This window comes from Myxine glutinosa, chromosome 7, assembly GCF_964187855.1.
Source record: "Myxine glutinosa chromosome 7, kmMyxGlut1.1, whole genome shotgun sequence".
Taxonomy (NCBI): domain Eukaryota; kingdom Metazoa; phylum Chordata; class Myxini; order Myxiniformes; family Myxinidae; genus Myxine; species Myxine glutinosa.
Genome location: NC_136267.1, coordinates 177,364,804 through 177,380,895, shown reverse-complemented (window position 1 = coordinate 177,380,895; position 16,092 = coordinate 177,364,804). Strand labels below are relative to the sequence as shown.

General features: G+C 44.0%; 1 protein-coding gene across 1 annotated transcript in view; it reads right to left on the bottom strand.

The window, feature by feature from the left end:
- Positions 1–16,092, bottom strand: part of LOC137431861 (corticotropin-releasing factor receptor 2-like) — a 125,826-nt gene that overhangs the window by 75,092 nt on the left and 34,642 nt on the right. The window contains exon 2 of the mRNA XM_068123638.2: positions 15,840–15,921. Coding sequence (XP_067979739.1) covers positions 15,840–15,921 — 82 coding nt within the window. The remainder of the gene's footprint in view (positions 1–15,839; positions 15,922–16,092) is intronic.

Sequence of the window (16,092 nt, the reverse complement as noted above, 5' to 3'; positions counted from 1 at the left end):
GGCACACACACACGGACACACACACATATGGGCACACACACACATATGGACACACACACATGGACACACACACGGACACACACACACATACGGACACACACATACGGACACACACACACAGACCCCCACACACAGACCCCCACACACACACACACCATTCAAAGACTTATGGGAAGTTACGAGGGGTGGCAATTTGACATCTCGCCCCGAGCATCATTTTTCCGTGATACGCCACTGTTCCAGTGTACCTGGATCTTTTTTCAAAATTCCCTCTAGATGATGGACCCAGATTGTGTATATTTTTTTATATGATTAACCACCACTTGGTGAAGGCTATTCGGGCCGCTTTTGCAAGCCGTGGCGTTACACTAGACAGAGCTGCTTTTTTGTTTTCACGTACCCATTTTTTCATTAACTAACATTTTTGTGCGATATAGTCACTCCTGCGATATAGTTTCCTTCCTCCTCCCTTCCCTTCTCCTCACTGTTTCCCTCCCTCCCTTCTCCTCCCGGTCCCCCTCCCTTCTCCTCCCTGTCCCCCTCCCCTTCCCCTTCCCCTCTCCATCTTCCCCCTTTCCCTCCCCCTCTCCTCAACCCTGCTCCTTTCCTCCCTCCCGCTTCCTTCCTCCTCCCCTCCCTACCACTTCCCTCTCTCTCCTCCCGCCCCTCCGCTGCTCCCCTCCTCCTCTCCTCATCCCCTCTCCCCTCATTTACATTCTCGTCAGGAAGTGACTCATTGTTACCCGGCAACACCGGGTACTTTTTCAAATATTAAATACATGTGATTAATGTCATTCATAATGTGAATTGTCCAAATTTTTTAATAACCTCGTATTTCATGATTTTGTTGGGTGTAACATTAAATTTATGCAACCATGAAGAAATTCTATGAATCAGTTCGTTCACACGAGTGAAATTCATTGAAATCAAATGTAATGAATTATGGATTCGTTTTTAATTATAACTTATAAAACAAATGTGTATATTGTTTATGATAGTTTCTTGAAAATTATGTTGTATTTAGATCTGTTTTGTCTTTTCAATTGTGCATAGAATGTCCTAAATTAATTATTTTTTTGTACTCACAAATAATTACATTTTAATTGATGGAGTTTAATTGTTCTTGTGGCAAATTGTTTTCCGCTATTGCACTCACAAAATAACAGAATTCTGTTCAAAAATGACGAAGAAATAGCATTTTCCTTAATAATTTAAATTTCTCCCTTTGTGTGAATTCAGCTACGTTGAGTGAGTGATCACATGATCATTTTGATTTCCTGGCATTTCCTTTACCTTCACTATCAAGGCCTGCTATTCGTTAAGGAATATAGCAATATGATGTGTGACATGTTTTGATTTTAAATGTAAAGCCGTTTATTACCTCCGCCACGGAAATGGACGGAGGTTATGTTTTCACCCCTGTCTGTCCGTTGACGGAATCGGACTAAATTTGGCAGACAGCTTGGGTGCTAGGGCCAAAACAATTGAGCACAATGTGGATGGGCCAACTGGACAGATTTGGACCAATGAGAACTAGGGCCAAAAACGATATAGCATGACATCTCAAAACGTTATGGATGGATTATGACAAAACTTGGTGGATGAGTTGGGTAGGTGACAAAAACAAGTCGATTCGATTTTGGTTAAGGTACGGATCCAGATCTGGCCTATCAGTGGGATACGCAACATGAACTGTTCAGCCTGGTAGAAGTATGCTCCTTACCAAGTGCTGTTCTCGTTAAGAGTTGTTCTTGTTGTTGTTGTGGTTAGGGTTAGGGTTAGCTCACTTGTTGTATGGCCCCAGACAGTTCTCCAGAACAAGCCCGCGGCACGGAGATAGCCGATCGATCTCACAGGAGCCACCCAACCCAGAGTTGTTTTTGTTTGTTTTTTTGATTTTGTTTTTATATACAAGATCGAGGCTCGTGAAAGAGCTAACATTAATCACACAAAAAGCCAAACTGTCACAAACCGACACATAAAACACAAAATAAGGGGAGCGGTAGACAATAATAATAATAATAATAATAATAATAATAATAATAATAAAGGAGTCTTATATAGCCCCATCAAGCAGAGTAAACTACCCTCATGGCGCTTTACATTATCATGCGAACGCACATACACACCACACACACATACACAAACATACACACACACAGACACACCTTCACTCTTGCCCTATTCCTCTCCCTCCCCATTCAAAACCCACAGATGTGTACTCCCCCTCCTCCTCCCCTCCCTCCCCCGCACATGTACACAGACATACTCTCGATCTCTGTCCCACCTCAAACCAAAGGGAACACAGGACTTAGACTTTGAAAGACTTGTGAAACAGATAGGTTTTGAGGGAGGTTTTAAAGGCAGGAAGAGAGTCAACATGTCGAACAGAGGAAGGCAAGTCATTCCAGAGCAGAGGTGCAGCAAAGGAAAAGGATTTCTCGCCAAACGACTTGGTGCTGGTGCGCGGCGGCTCTAAGGTCATAGAGTCGTCGCTTGAACGAAGCCGTCGCCGAGGTACATAGAGAGTGAGCAAATCGGACATAGTGAGGTCCCGCTCCACACAATGATTTATAACATAGTGTGCAAATTTTGTGTTGCACACGAGCAGAGACAGGCAGCCAGTGTAAAGATTCAAGAAGCGGAGTAACATGGTCAGACTTCTTCGCCTTACAGACAAGACGAGCGGCAGAGTTTTGAACCTTTTGTAACTTATCCAAGAGAAACTGAGGGCAGCCAGCATACAAAGAATGACAATAGTCTAGCCTTGAGAGGATGAGGGCACAGACCAGAGTTAGAGCAGCTTGAGGAGTAAGAAAGTGGCGAATGGATGCGATCTTTCGCAGCTGAAAGTATGCTGATTTGCAAGCTTGAAGTACTTGCTTGGAAAATGTCATGTTACAGTCGAAAACCACACCAAGGTTCTTGGCCGACGAAACAAAGTTTACATCGGTTTCACCAAGATGGGGAGAGAGGGGGAAGGACACAAACACAACATTTGAGAGCAGTGACATCGAGAGAACTGTGGGAGGGAGAGGGCTTGGGGGGAGGTGGGATAGGTATAAAACATATGGACACTGCAAGGACTTCCAGGAAAAAAGTTGGAATTTCGAAAAAAGTGTATCTGGGGTGAATTAGCGGGGGTAGAAAAGATCAAGGTTTTGGATGGGGGAAGGTAAGAGATGGTGGTGAACAGCTGTTTTAAAGACCTGGAGGGAGGAGTGGGATTGAAGTCAGTGGGGGAGTTTGTTCCAGAGGTGGGAGAAAAGGGGAATGAAAGAGTGAAAGTGAGAAGAGAGCCTAGATTTTGGCAGTTTAACCATAAGAGGGTTGCTGGCAGATCTTGTGCGACCTGTAGGAATATTTGGGGGCAGAGCACAGAGAGAGCTGGGGGAGCAAGGCCGGAGAGGAGTCGGTAGAAGACAGAAAGACCACCAACCTGCCTGCGGTGAGTGAGTGAAAGGCCCTCGGAGTTAGCTTCATCGCAGGAGATTCCAATGATTCTGAAAGCGTTGGCTTCAACAGCATGAAGCCGAGCTAGGTGTGAGGCAGGAGCACCGGCCCAAAGGGGGGAACAGTATTCCATTGAGCTGCGGATGAAAGCCTTGTATGTGGTGAGGAGCTCAGGTGTGCCAAGGAAGGACTTCGCACGATGGAGGATGCCCAGTCGGCGACTGGCTTTGAAGGCCAGCTTGGAAATGTGGTTTTCCCAAGAAAGATCATGGCAGATAGTGACACCCAAAAGCTTGAGTGACAGAACTTCTTGGAGAGGATTGTTGAGAAAGTAGATGGGAGGGTTTTCCAGTCAGTCTTTTCGGAGAGACATAGTAAGAGTGTGAGATTTGTCAGGATTGAAAGACATGTTCCACTTGTTTGACCAGTCTGTGATTTTGTCCAGGTCTGCAGAGAGTGAGGAGGCTGCAGGCTGCCGATCTGAGGGATGAGGATTGGAGCGGCAGAGAGTGGAGTCATCAGCAAATAGATAGACAGGATTTTCCAGAGAGTCGGAGAGATCATTGATGAAGACCAGAAAAAGCATAGGGCCCAGAACACGACCTTGGGGAACTCCAGCCAGAACAGGAAGGGGCGATGAGAGAAATCCATTCAGGGCCACACGTTGACTACGACCAGAGAGGGAGTCCGCAAGCCAAGCGTGGAGATTTCCATGGATACCATAGGAGGAGAGTTTGGTGAGCAGAGCTGGGTGCCAGACCATATCGAAGGCACGTCGAGGGAGACAGCTCTGATTTCCTGTTTGGCATTGAGGATCACCATCCATTGTTGAGACAGCAGAAGCAACATGTCCAGAGTAGAATGACCTGGTCTGAATCCAAATTGATGATCGGAGATCAAGCCATTGGAGAAGAGGAAGGATTTGATATCCGAAGCAATGATGGATTCCATGACTTTGCTGATAATTGGGAGCAGGTTGATTGGTCTGTAGTTGCAAGGATCTGTTTTTGCACCTTTTTTGTGTAAAGCAGTAATGTTTGCTGATATCCAAGATGCTGGCAGATGACCTTGAGCAAAAGAGAGGGTGAAAAGAACAGAGAGAGGGTGAGATAGAGCGGCAGAGCAGGATTTTAGGACCCGTAGGCTGATGCTGTCTGGTCCAGTTGCAGAATCAGAGTCGAGGTTTGACAAAAACTTCTCCACCTTGTCAGAAGAGAAGGACACAGAGTCCAGGAGCAGTTGGGTTCGACTGGGTAAGGTGGGAACAGAGAAAGATGGGTTTGGGACACAAGATTTTGAGGCAAACACAGAGTTGAGGCATTCGGCTTTGTCACGTGCGGTGTCAACTGTGTCGCCATTTGAGGTAAGGGAAGGGATGGAGGGGCAAAAAACACCAGAAACGGATTTGACCAGACGCCACCAGGATCTGGAGGAAGGAGACAGGTTTGAGAGTTCATTCTTGAGTGTGGAGAGATAGTGCTTCCTGGCACTCCTGAGGGTAGACACACACTTGTTCCGAGCTTGGTGGAAGGAACTGAGATTTCCTTCAGTTGGATTTGCCTTCCAAGAGGCAAAGGCAAGTTGTTTCAGGGCAACTGCCTCACCACAAGATTCAGTGTACCATGGACGGGAGGAAGGGTAAGACAACTGAAGATGAGATGGGATAAATCTGTGCATGAGAGAGAGCAGTTTGCTTTATAGTTCCCTGACATCCAAGATGTTGTGTTCTTGCCTACGTGAATCCAGGACCTCAAAGTCTTCCATTAAATGTTTTATTGTGTGTGGAGCGGCCTGACAGTGGTTGTTGCAGGTGTCGTCAGTGGAGTTCCAGTTAAGAGTTGTTTTGTGCTTAGGACTTTGTGGGGTTTGGGTTCTGAGATGCAATCAGGAAGGAATTTCCAATTGCCTCATTTAACAACATCATAAATTCATGGCCAATAAGGAGATTTCATTCATTAATCCCATGTCTTGACGATAACACCATCGATGTCATTCCATTGCTCAGGGCCAATACGGCATTTTTGAAATTACGTAATCCTCCCCAAAATGCTCAGTGTGCATGCGCAGAGACCCCAGGATGCTGAAGAGTTTGAGGCGAAATAAAATGTATTTGGTGTCTGGGATAAGGATTGTTCCACTCAGGTCCGCCAAATCCAAGCCCCCCCCCCTCCCACTCAAGGCCAAACAAATCTCAGCCCCCCCTCCCTTTCCAATCGGGTCTGCCAAATCTCAGGCACCACTTCCACTTGGGTCCACAAGGCCCCCCTTAAACTAAGGACTGCTAAATTTTAGGCCTCCCTTCCACTCGCATCTGTCAAATCTCAGGCCCCCCTTCCTCTAAGGTCCGCCAAATCTCAAGCCCCCCTTCCACTTCGGTCTGCCAAATCTCAGGTCTGCCAAATCTCAGGCCCCCCTTCCACTTCGGTCTACCAAATCTCAGGTCAGCCAAATCTCAGGCCCCCCTTCCTCTCAGGTCTGCCAAATCTCAGGCCCCCCTTCCTCTCAGGTCCGCCAAATCTCAGGCCCCCCTTCCACTCGGGTCCGCCAAATCTCAGCCCTCCCTTCCACTCGCATCTGTCAAATCTCAGGCCCCCATTCCTCTCAGGTCCGCCAAATCTCAGGCCTCCCTTCCACTCGCGTCTGTCAAATCTCAGGCCCCCCTTCCACTCGGGTCTGCCAAATCTCAGGCCTCCCTTCCACTCGCGTCTGTCAAATCTCAGGCCCCCCTTCCACTCGGGTCCACCAAATCTCAGGCCTCCCTTCCACTCACGTCTGTCAAATCTCAGGCCCCCCTTCCACTCAGGTCCGCAAAATCTCAGGCCTCCCTTCCACTCACGTCTGTCAAATCTCAGGACCCCCTTCCTCTCAGGTCCGCCAAATCTCAAGCCCCCCTTCCTCTCAGGTATGCCCAATCTCAGGCCCCCCTTCCTCTCAGGTCTGCCAAATCTCAGGCCTGCCAAATCTCAGGCCCCTCTTCCTCTCAGGTCTGCCAAATTTCAGGCCCCCCTTCTACATGGGTCCACCAAATCTCAGGCCTCCCTTCCACTCGGGTTCACCAAATCTTAGCCCCCCCTTCCACTCGGGTCTGCCAAATCTCAGGCCCCCCTTGCACTCGGGTCCGCCAAATCTCAGGCCCCGTTCCACTCGGGTCTGCCAAATCACAGGCCGCCCCGCCCCCCTCCCCCTCCCTATGCTTGTGTCGTGTCCTCCTCGACGGGTTAGAGTCGGCAAAACTCATCAAGCTACAGGTGCCTCCCCTCCCCCCACCAAACCCGCCCTCGAATCTGTTGTATTCATCACGTTGTTGGATCTCACGGAGCTTGGTTCCCTGCAGGCATAACATGGCTTAAAGGGAGTCGCCAGATCCCGGACCGTCATTCCCAGCACGACGAAGTCGGAGAAAACCAGCAAGCCACCAGGCAAGGTCCCAGATGATCCACGTGACCTCGGGTGCCACGTGCATGGCCCTGCACCCCATCAAATCCGCCATGTACGCCGAAACTGCCACACACAGCACGAATCCTCAATCTCACCTCGCTCTCCCACATCCTCAAAGGAGGGCGGAGCTTTACAGGAGGAGGTCTGTCAAAGCCTGGGCCGGCAAGTCATGCCACCTCCCTCACAAATGCCATATTGTTATTGGGTGTCTTGACTTGTGTGTGTGTGTGTGCGTGTGTGTGTGTGTGTGTGTGTGTGTGTGTGTGTGTGTGTGTGTATTATATCCATGGTGACTTAGAATGCACGAACAGGAAATAGTATGAACTTAACAACTCTTACCCATAGATATTTCTCTGAGATGGTCAATTGTACCACCTGAGCCGTGTCACACACTGCTTGACTCCTGAATGGACTCCACAAATCAGGATCTAAGAAATGCAAATTTTTCAAATTCAGACACCTTTTCCTTTTTTAAGATGACCGAGACATATAATACGTCTTTTTCAGTATTTATACCGATCTAATTTTCACCTTTGTCTATGTGTGATTGGTACATTCACCTCTACAATGTGCAGGGAGATACATTCGTCAGCGTGAGTGGGTTTATAATTTCCTGCTTAGGAATGGATAATGGTTCATTGAACGTAATAATGAGTTATGTATTATCCAAGTTAATTATCGGAAAATTAATGAAACGTTTCATCCTCCGATAGTCCACTGTACAAGACAAATGTAACCACCATTTCGCATTGGCTGTTGAATTAGTTTTGATAGAAGCGGCACAATGAGGTGGGCTAACTGGACAGATAATAGGGTGAAAAGGTAGCGGCCTCACCTTTAAGCTGTCATATCGAGATTTGCTTCTCCTGGCTACAAAATGTCATCCTGGTGCTTTTCAGGTTGGATGTTGTATCAAGGAATAAGCTGTCTTTCAAAATGGACATGAGCCCTTGCGATCCCATGTGCAAGCATTCCCTTAAAAGGATATGTACGATCCCACAGTATCTTTCATGAAGAGTATGCCATTGCATACAGGTATCCTGACCAAATTATTAACATCTGCCCTCATCTACTGGAAGTACTGTATCTGTGGTACGATGATGAAGGTGTGAGTCGTCTCTTTTGAGGAATTGCTTCCCTTCCTTGGCATGCTCACTGGCTGTTTCGGTAAAAATGGGTGGTGAGCAGGTGAGCTGGTGCCAATGAAGGGAAAAACCTGCACAGGGGGCGATTACAGTGGTAGAGGTGTGTGCTATCCCTCTCCCACTCTCTATTCCTATGAGCATCGTTGGCTGTAGGTGCAGTAAATGCAACGTGAAGTCTAATGCACATAGGCGCAGCAGACTGGCCAGGTCATTGGTATGATGACAGCTGCCCTTGATGTCCAAAGTGGACACAGCTGTTTGCAGATGCTGCACATCGATGCCTATATTGATGCCACCACTGACTTCCATGGGCACATTTATCCACAATTTAGCACTGCCCAGACTGGGCGAATCCAAGTGTGGTTTGATATTTGAGTGTCCTCATAGCCTTAGCCTAAAGAGGTTTCCCCCACAAGGCAGTGGGATTCGTTACCCTGTTCAAGGGGCCCATACCAGGTACTGTCAGCTGGAGCCAGCTGAGCCCGGGACTCGCAGAGGGCAGGGACGTTACTCCCTGACGTAGCTGAAAAACAGCTACCCCATGTGTCGTATAACCACACTCCAATAAATAACCACACTACAATAAATAACCACACTACAATAAATAACCACACTCCAATAAATACCCACACTCCAATAAGTAACCACACTCCAATAAATAACCACACTCTAATAAGTAACCACACTCCAATAAGTAACCACACTCCAATAAATAACCACACTCCAATAAATAACCACACTCCAATAAATAACCACACTCCAATAAGTAAACACACTCCAATAAGTAAACACACTCCAATAAGTAACCACACTCTAATAAGTAACCACACTCCAAAAAATAACCACACTCCAATAAGTAACCACACTCCAATAAATAACCACACTCCAATAAATAACCACACTCCAATAAATAACCACACTCCAATAAATAACCACACTCCAATAAATAACCACACTCCAATAAATAACCACACTCCAATAAATAACCACACTCCAATAAATAACCACACTCCAATAAATAACCACACTCCAATAAATAACCACACTCCAATAAACAACCACACTCCAATAAATAACCACACTACAATAAATAACCACACTCCAATAAATAACCACACTCCAATAAGTAAACACACTCTAATAAGTAACCACACTCCAAAAAATAACCACACTCCAATAAATAACCACACTCCAATAAACAACCACACTCCAATAAATAACCATACTCCAATAAATAACCACACTCCAATAAATAACCACACTCCAATAAATAACCACACTCCAATAAACAACCACACTCCAATAAGTAACCACACTCCAATAAATAACCACACTCCAATAAATAACCACACTCCAATAAATAACCATACTCCAATAAATAACCATACTCCAATAAATAACCACACTCCAATAAATAACCATACTCCAATAAATAACCACACTCCAATAAATAACCACACTCCAATAAATAACCACACTCCAATAAATAACCACACTCCAATAAATAACCACACTCCAATAAATAACCACACTCCAATAAATAACCACACTCCAATAAATAACCACACTCCAATAAATAACCACACTCCAATAAATAACCACACTCCAATAAATAACCACACTCCAATAAATAACCACACTCCAATAAGTAACCACACTCCAATAAGTAACCACACTCCAAAAAATAACCACACTCTAATAAGTAACCACACTCCAATAAATAACCACACTCCAATAAATAACCACACTCCAATAAGTAACCACACTCCAATAAGTAACCACACTCCAATAAATAACCACACTCCAATAAATAACCACACTCCAATAAATAACCACACTCCAATAAATAACCACACTCCAATAAATAACCACACTCCAATAAATAACCACACTCCAATAAATAACCACACTCCAATAAATAACTACACTCCAATAAATAACCACACTCCAATAAGTAACCACACTCCAATAAGCAACCACACTCCAAAAAATAACCACACTCTAATAAGAAACCACACTCCAATAAATAACCACACTCCAATAAGTAACCACACTCCAATAAATAACCACACTCCAATAAATAACCACACTCCAATAAATAACCACACTCCAATAAATAACCACACTACAATAAATAACCACACTCCAGTAAATAACCACACTCCAGTAAATAACCACACTCCAATAAATAACCACACTCCAATAAATAACCACACTCCAATAAGTAACCACAATCCAATAAATAACCACACTCCAATAAATAACCACACTCCAATAAATAACCACACTCCAATAAACAACCACACTCCAATAAATAACCACACTCCAATAAATAACCACACTCCAATAAATAACCACACTCCAATAAATAACCACACTCCAATAAATAACCACACTCCAGTAAATAACCACACTCCAATAAATAACCACACTCCAATAAATAACCACACTCCAATAAATAACCACACTCCAATAAGTAACCACACTCCAATAAATAACCACACTCCAATAAATAACCACACTCCAATAAATAACCACACTCCAATAAATAACCACACTCCAATAAATAACCACACTCCAATAAATAACCACACTCCAATAAATAAGCACACTCCAATAAATAACCACACTCCAATAAATAACCACACTCCAATAAACAACCACACTCTAATAAACAACCACAATCCAATAAACAACCACACTCCAATAAATAACCACACTCCAATAAATAACCACACTGCAATAAATAACCACACTCCAATAAATAACCACACTCCAATAAATACCCACACTCCAATAAATACCCACACTCCAATAAGTAACCACACTCCAGTAAATAACCACACTCCAATAAATAACCACACTCCAATAAATAACCACACTCCAATAAATAACCACACTCCAATAAATAACCACACTCCAATAAATAACCACACTCCAATAAATAACCACACTCCAATAAATAACCACACTCCAATAAACAACCACACTCCAATAAATAACCACACTCCAATAAATAACCACACTCCAATAAACAACCACACTCCAATAAATAACCACACTCCAATAAATAACCACACTCCAATAAACAACCACACTCCAATAAATAACCACACTCCAATAAACAACCACACTCCAATAAGTAGCCACACTCCAATAAATAACCACACTCCAATAAACAACCACACTCCAATAAGTGATCCAACAAGAAAGCAGTTGATACATATACAAAACAAGTACATTACAATGATGTTTTGTGTTTTATAACAGTTGCTGTGGAACCTTGTTCGTTGTTCCTACAAGTGAAGAATGTCCATATTATGACCTTAAGTAAAACAACTTGTCGTGGCAAACGAAGAGAGGGCCTTGCTCTTTTTTAGGTGTTTGCTATAAACATGATAAACCTCCAACCAGTAAGTATCCTTTCCCCCACCTGATCCTCTCTTTCCGAACACTGGTGCTGCTTTTGGTGCCAATAATACATTTAGTTGTGATGGATGGTTTCCCCCCAGTTTTGTTATTCATGGTAGACCCACGGGACATCTCGAGGAGACTCATTAGCTGAGCCGCTTGCTTGAGAATAGCTGTACGTTGGCAATTGAGGTGAGCTGTTCACCACCATCTCTTATCTTCCCCCACCCAAAACCTTGATCTCTTCTACCCCCGTCAATTCACCCCAGATACACTTTTTTGGGGGGGAAATACCGACTTCTTTCTTTCCTGGAACTTTCCTGGAACTCCTCCCCCAAGCCCTCTCCCTCCCACAGATCTCCCGTTGTCCCTGTTCTCTGCTGTTGTACTTGTATGCTTCCCTCTCTCTCCCCATCTTGTCTCCCGCTCCCTTTATTGTATGTTTTGTGTGTCGGTTTTTTTTTTTTGTGATTGATCTTATAGTCAGGTTCACGATGTCAATAAATTATATTTCGTTCAAAATCATGGTAGATTAGCAAACCTATACATTTTTGGAAAGGTTATAGCATAAGGAAACTAAAAATCAATGTTTACATTTGGAGAGATACCTGTATGGCGGCCATTTTGGATTTTCAAAATGGCCACTGTAAAATACATATTTTGTTCTATTTCTGCCTCTAATTACCCTAAAAACTTTAAAAAATATACTAAACCTATATTTTCAGGGACAAGGAATCCAATGAAAGTATCAAATTAGTGCTGTGGGGAATGGTAAGACACGAATCAAAGGTTTTGAATTGCAAAATACCGTCTTTATATTCGCGATAAGTTGCATAATCAAATACATGTTATCATTTTGTACAGGCAGTTAATAACATCAAAATGTGTCACAATAATTCATATCACCAAACATACACTGGCAGTCAGCAAAATCATATATACACATGCAGTCAGTATAACTTCACATCTACACAGGCAGTCAATGACAAAATATACACAGGCAGTCAATGGCATCAAACATACACGATTACAGAATATGCCATTTAGAGTTCGTCATCACTGTCCTGTGTGTCGTATCCGACAATATAGTCCGCATCGTTTTCACAGTCCGTTCCACACAAGCAAAGGTCGGTCAAATTGATTGGCAAATCGAATTGGTCGAATGGTCGATCGAATCGAATTCGATGCATCGAATCGAATAGAATCGATCGAATTGGTCGAATGGTCGAATGGTCGATCGAAGCGATTGGTCGAGTGGTCGAGTGGTCGAATGGTCGAATTGGTCGAATGGAATTGGTCGATTGGTCGAATTGGTCGAATCGAATTGGTCGGAATTGGCAAATGTAAACATTGATTTTCAGATTTTCCATGTAATAACGTTTCCAAAAATGTATAGGTTTGCTAATCTACCATGATTTTGAACGAAACAACATAGTGAACCTGACTATTAGCTCTTCCACGAGCCTCGATCCTGTATGCACAAAAAAAAGAAGAAGAAGAAAAAAAAGTTCATTTAATCAACATCATTAATTGAGATAATTTTATATCATTTGAATATAAGAATATGTGCCATACACATATGAAACGGTAGATATCCAAAAGAACGTTGAGGAAAGCTATTTTGTTAAGTCGCAGCTTTTATATCAAATCTATACCATTTTGGCGTATTTTCCATTTGGTGGGCCTAATGTAGATTTTCAGACGTTGAATCGTATAATCGGAGTCATCACCAAATAATCAAGTCAAGAAGAAGAAGAAAGAACCGCCTTCAGAGGCCATTTTTCCCCGCAGAGCAGGAGGGTTAGCCTTTTTTGGTCCCCTTTTTGAAGCAATGTTTTATGGCCGGATGCCCTTCCTGCGCCAACCCTGTTAGTCGCCTCTTGCAACACACAGAGAATTACCAGTGAACTGGTACTCAATTTGCCGACCTCGGAAGGATGAACAGGCCGAGTCAACCCGACTGGTGTTAATTCAGAGATCGACCGGGATTCGAACCCAGGATCCTAGGATCCCAAGCCGGCACCCTAATCGCTAAGCCAACACAAATAATCAAGACAAGGCAGAAAGAAAACTATAGAAATGGGAATATCCACATATTTTTCTGATTATAACCAAGGAGGAATCAAATCCGACTTGCTGTTATCCACGTGTTCTAAAATCCTGTGATATTGCTTATGGCAAGCTGGGTCACAGCATGTTCTCAGATATCTAAATGATGATCTCGAAGGTGTTATGTGTGTTATGTGTCGATATGGTAAAGGACATTTTGGAAACTGACTGTGCATTTCCGTCTTCCCCTTTTTTTGTATGGTCCTTGTGGAGAGGTAGTTTCAATATCATCAGTAATCGTGAAATTAGGGATCTGATGAAAATGGGAGCCAAATATAGGGAACCAGTAACTCGGAGCTGCATTAATGTGTCTTTAATCGTAGATTTTCTCGAATTTTGTGAACAGAATGTGCACCAAGTTTAAGTTATCTGTGAACAGTTATCTGCCAGGATCTTGGAAATCAGCAAACATTACCGCTTTACACAAAAAATGTGCAAAACAGATCCTTGCAACTACAGACCAATCAGCCTGATTCCAATTATCAGGAAAGTCATGCAATCCATCATTGCTTCGGATATCAAATCCTTCCTCTTCACCAGGGGCTTGATCTCTGATCATCAATTTGGATTCAGACCAGGTCATTCTACTCTGGACATGTTGCTTCTGCTGTCTCAACAATGGATGGAGGTCCTCAATGCCAAACAGGAAATCAGAGCTGTCTCACTTGACATATCACGTGCCTTCGATACGGTCTGGCACCCCGCTCTGCTCACCAAACTCTCCTCCCATGGTATCCATGGAAATCTCCACTCATGGCTTGCGGACCTCCTCTCTGGTCGTAGGCAACGTGTGGCCCTGAATGGATTTCTCTCATCTCCCCTTCCTGTTCTGGCTGGAGTTCCCCAAGGTAGTGTTCTGGGCCCTGTGCTTTTTCTGGTCTTCATCAATGATCTCTCCGACTCTCTGGAAAATCCTCTCTATCTCTTTGCTGATGACTCCACTCTCTGCTGCTCCATTCCTCATCCCTCAGATCGGCAGTCTGCAGCCTCCTCACTCTCTGCAGACCTGGACAAAATCACAGACTGGTCAAACAAGTGGAACATGTCTTTCAATCCTGACAAATCTCACACACTTACCATGACTCTCCGAAAAGACCGACTGGACAACCCTCCCATATACTTTCTCAACAATCCTCTCCAAGAAATTCTGTCGCTCAAGCTTTTGGGTCTCACTATCTGCCATGATATTTCTTGGGAAAACCACATTTCCAAGCTGGCCTCCAAAGCCAGTCGCCGACTGGGCATCCTCTGTCATGCGAAGTCCTTCCTTGGCACACCTGAGCTCCTCACCACATACAAGGCTTTCATCCGCAGCTCAATGGAATACTGTTCCCCCCTCTGGGCCGGTGCTCCTGCCACACACCTAGCTCGACTTCACGCTGTTGAAACCAAAGCGTTCAGAATCATTGGAATCTCCTGCGATGAAGCTAACTCCGAGGGCCTTTCACTCACTCACCGCAGGCAGGTTGGTGGTCTTTCTGTCATCTACCGACTCCTCTCTGGCCTTGCTCCCCCAGCTCTCTCTGTGCTCTGTCCCCCCAATATTCCTTCAGGTCGCACAAGATCTGCCTGCAACCCTCTTATGGTTAAACTGCCAAAATCTAGGCTCTCTATTCACCTTCACTCTTTCATCCCTTTTTTCTCCTGCCTCTGGATCCATCTCCCCCACTCCCTTCAATCCGACTCCTCTCTCCAGGTCTTTAAAACAGCTGTTCACCACCATCTCTTATCTTCCCCCATCCAAAACCTTGATCAGTGGAAAAAGTTTCCGAACTTTTTTTCAGTTTGTGTCCCTATTCACCTTGCTGTCCCTATTCACCCCATTTCACGGTACTCAAACTAAAACTGATGAAAACAACTTAAAAAAAAAAAGTACAATTTCTTTATTAGTGTTTTCCATATTATCGTAATGAGGGCCTGTTGAAAATTTCATGACAAAAGCTCAAATGGTAAACTAGAACGCATCTCAATATGCAAGCAGATAAAATGAAGAACCACGTTGCCCAGCGATGGATAGGCTAATGAGGCCTATTTGTACTTACTGTGACTTTGTCCTTGGACTTTTTTGCACAATTATTAATTAATCTTCTTCATATTCTCATAAAAGAATGGAATCTTTAGCATCCACAAGAAGGAGTAGGGGAGGATAGATATTAAAATGATAGTGGAATAGGAGGACAGAAAGATGGAAATGCGTAAGTGGAGGGATTGGGGTGGGATCGGGTGATACATTCAGGGATATTTTTGTCGACTCGACAACAAATGAAACATTTCCAAAGGTACCTGTAATATTTTCATGTTCAGTGCCTGAACAAGCCTTTACCCTCGTGTTCCATCCTGAAACACTTAGCAGTACCACCAGCACCTGTAGAGAAGAAAAGAACGTTCAGCTTCACCGTTTGGTCATTTGGTGAAAAATAATGACCACATGCCAACAAATTAATCAAAAACGTTTTTTGTTTTTTTTTGTATACTGAATCGAGGCTCGTGAAAGAGCTGACATTTACTTCACAAACAAGTCAACCAGACAAACAAA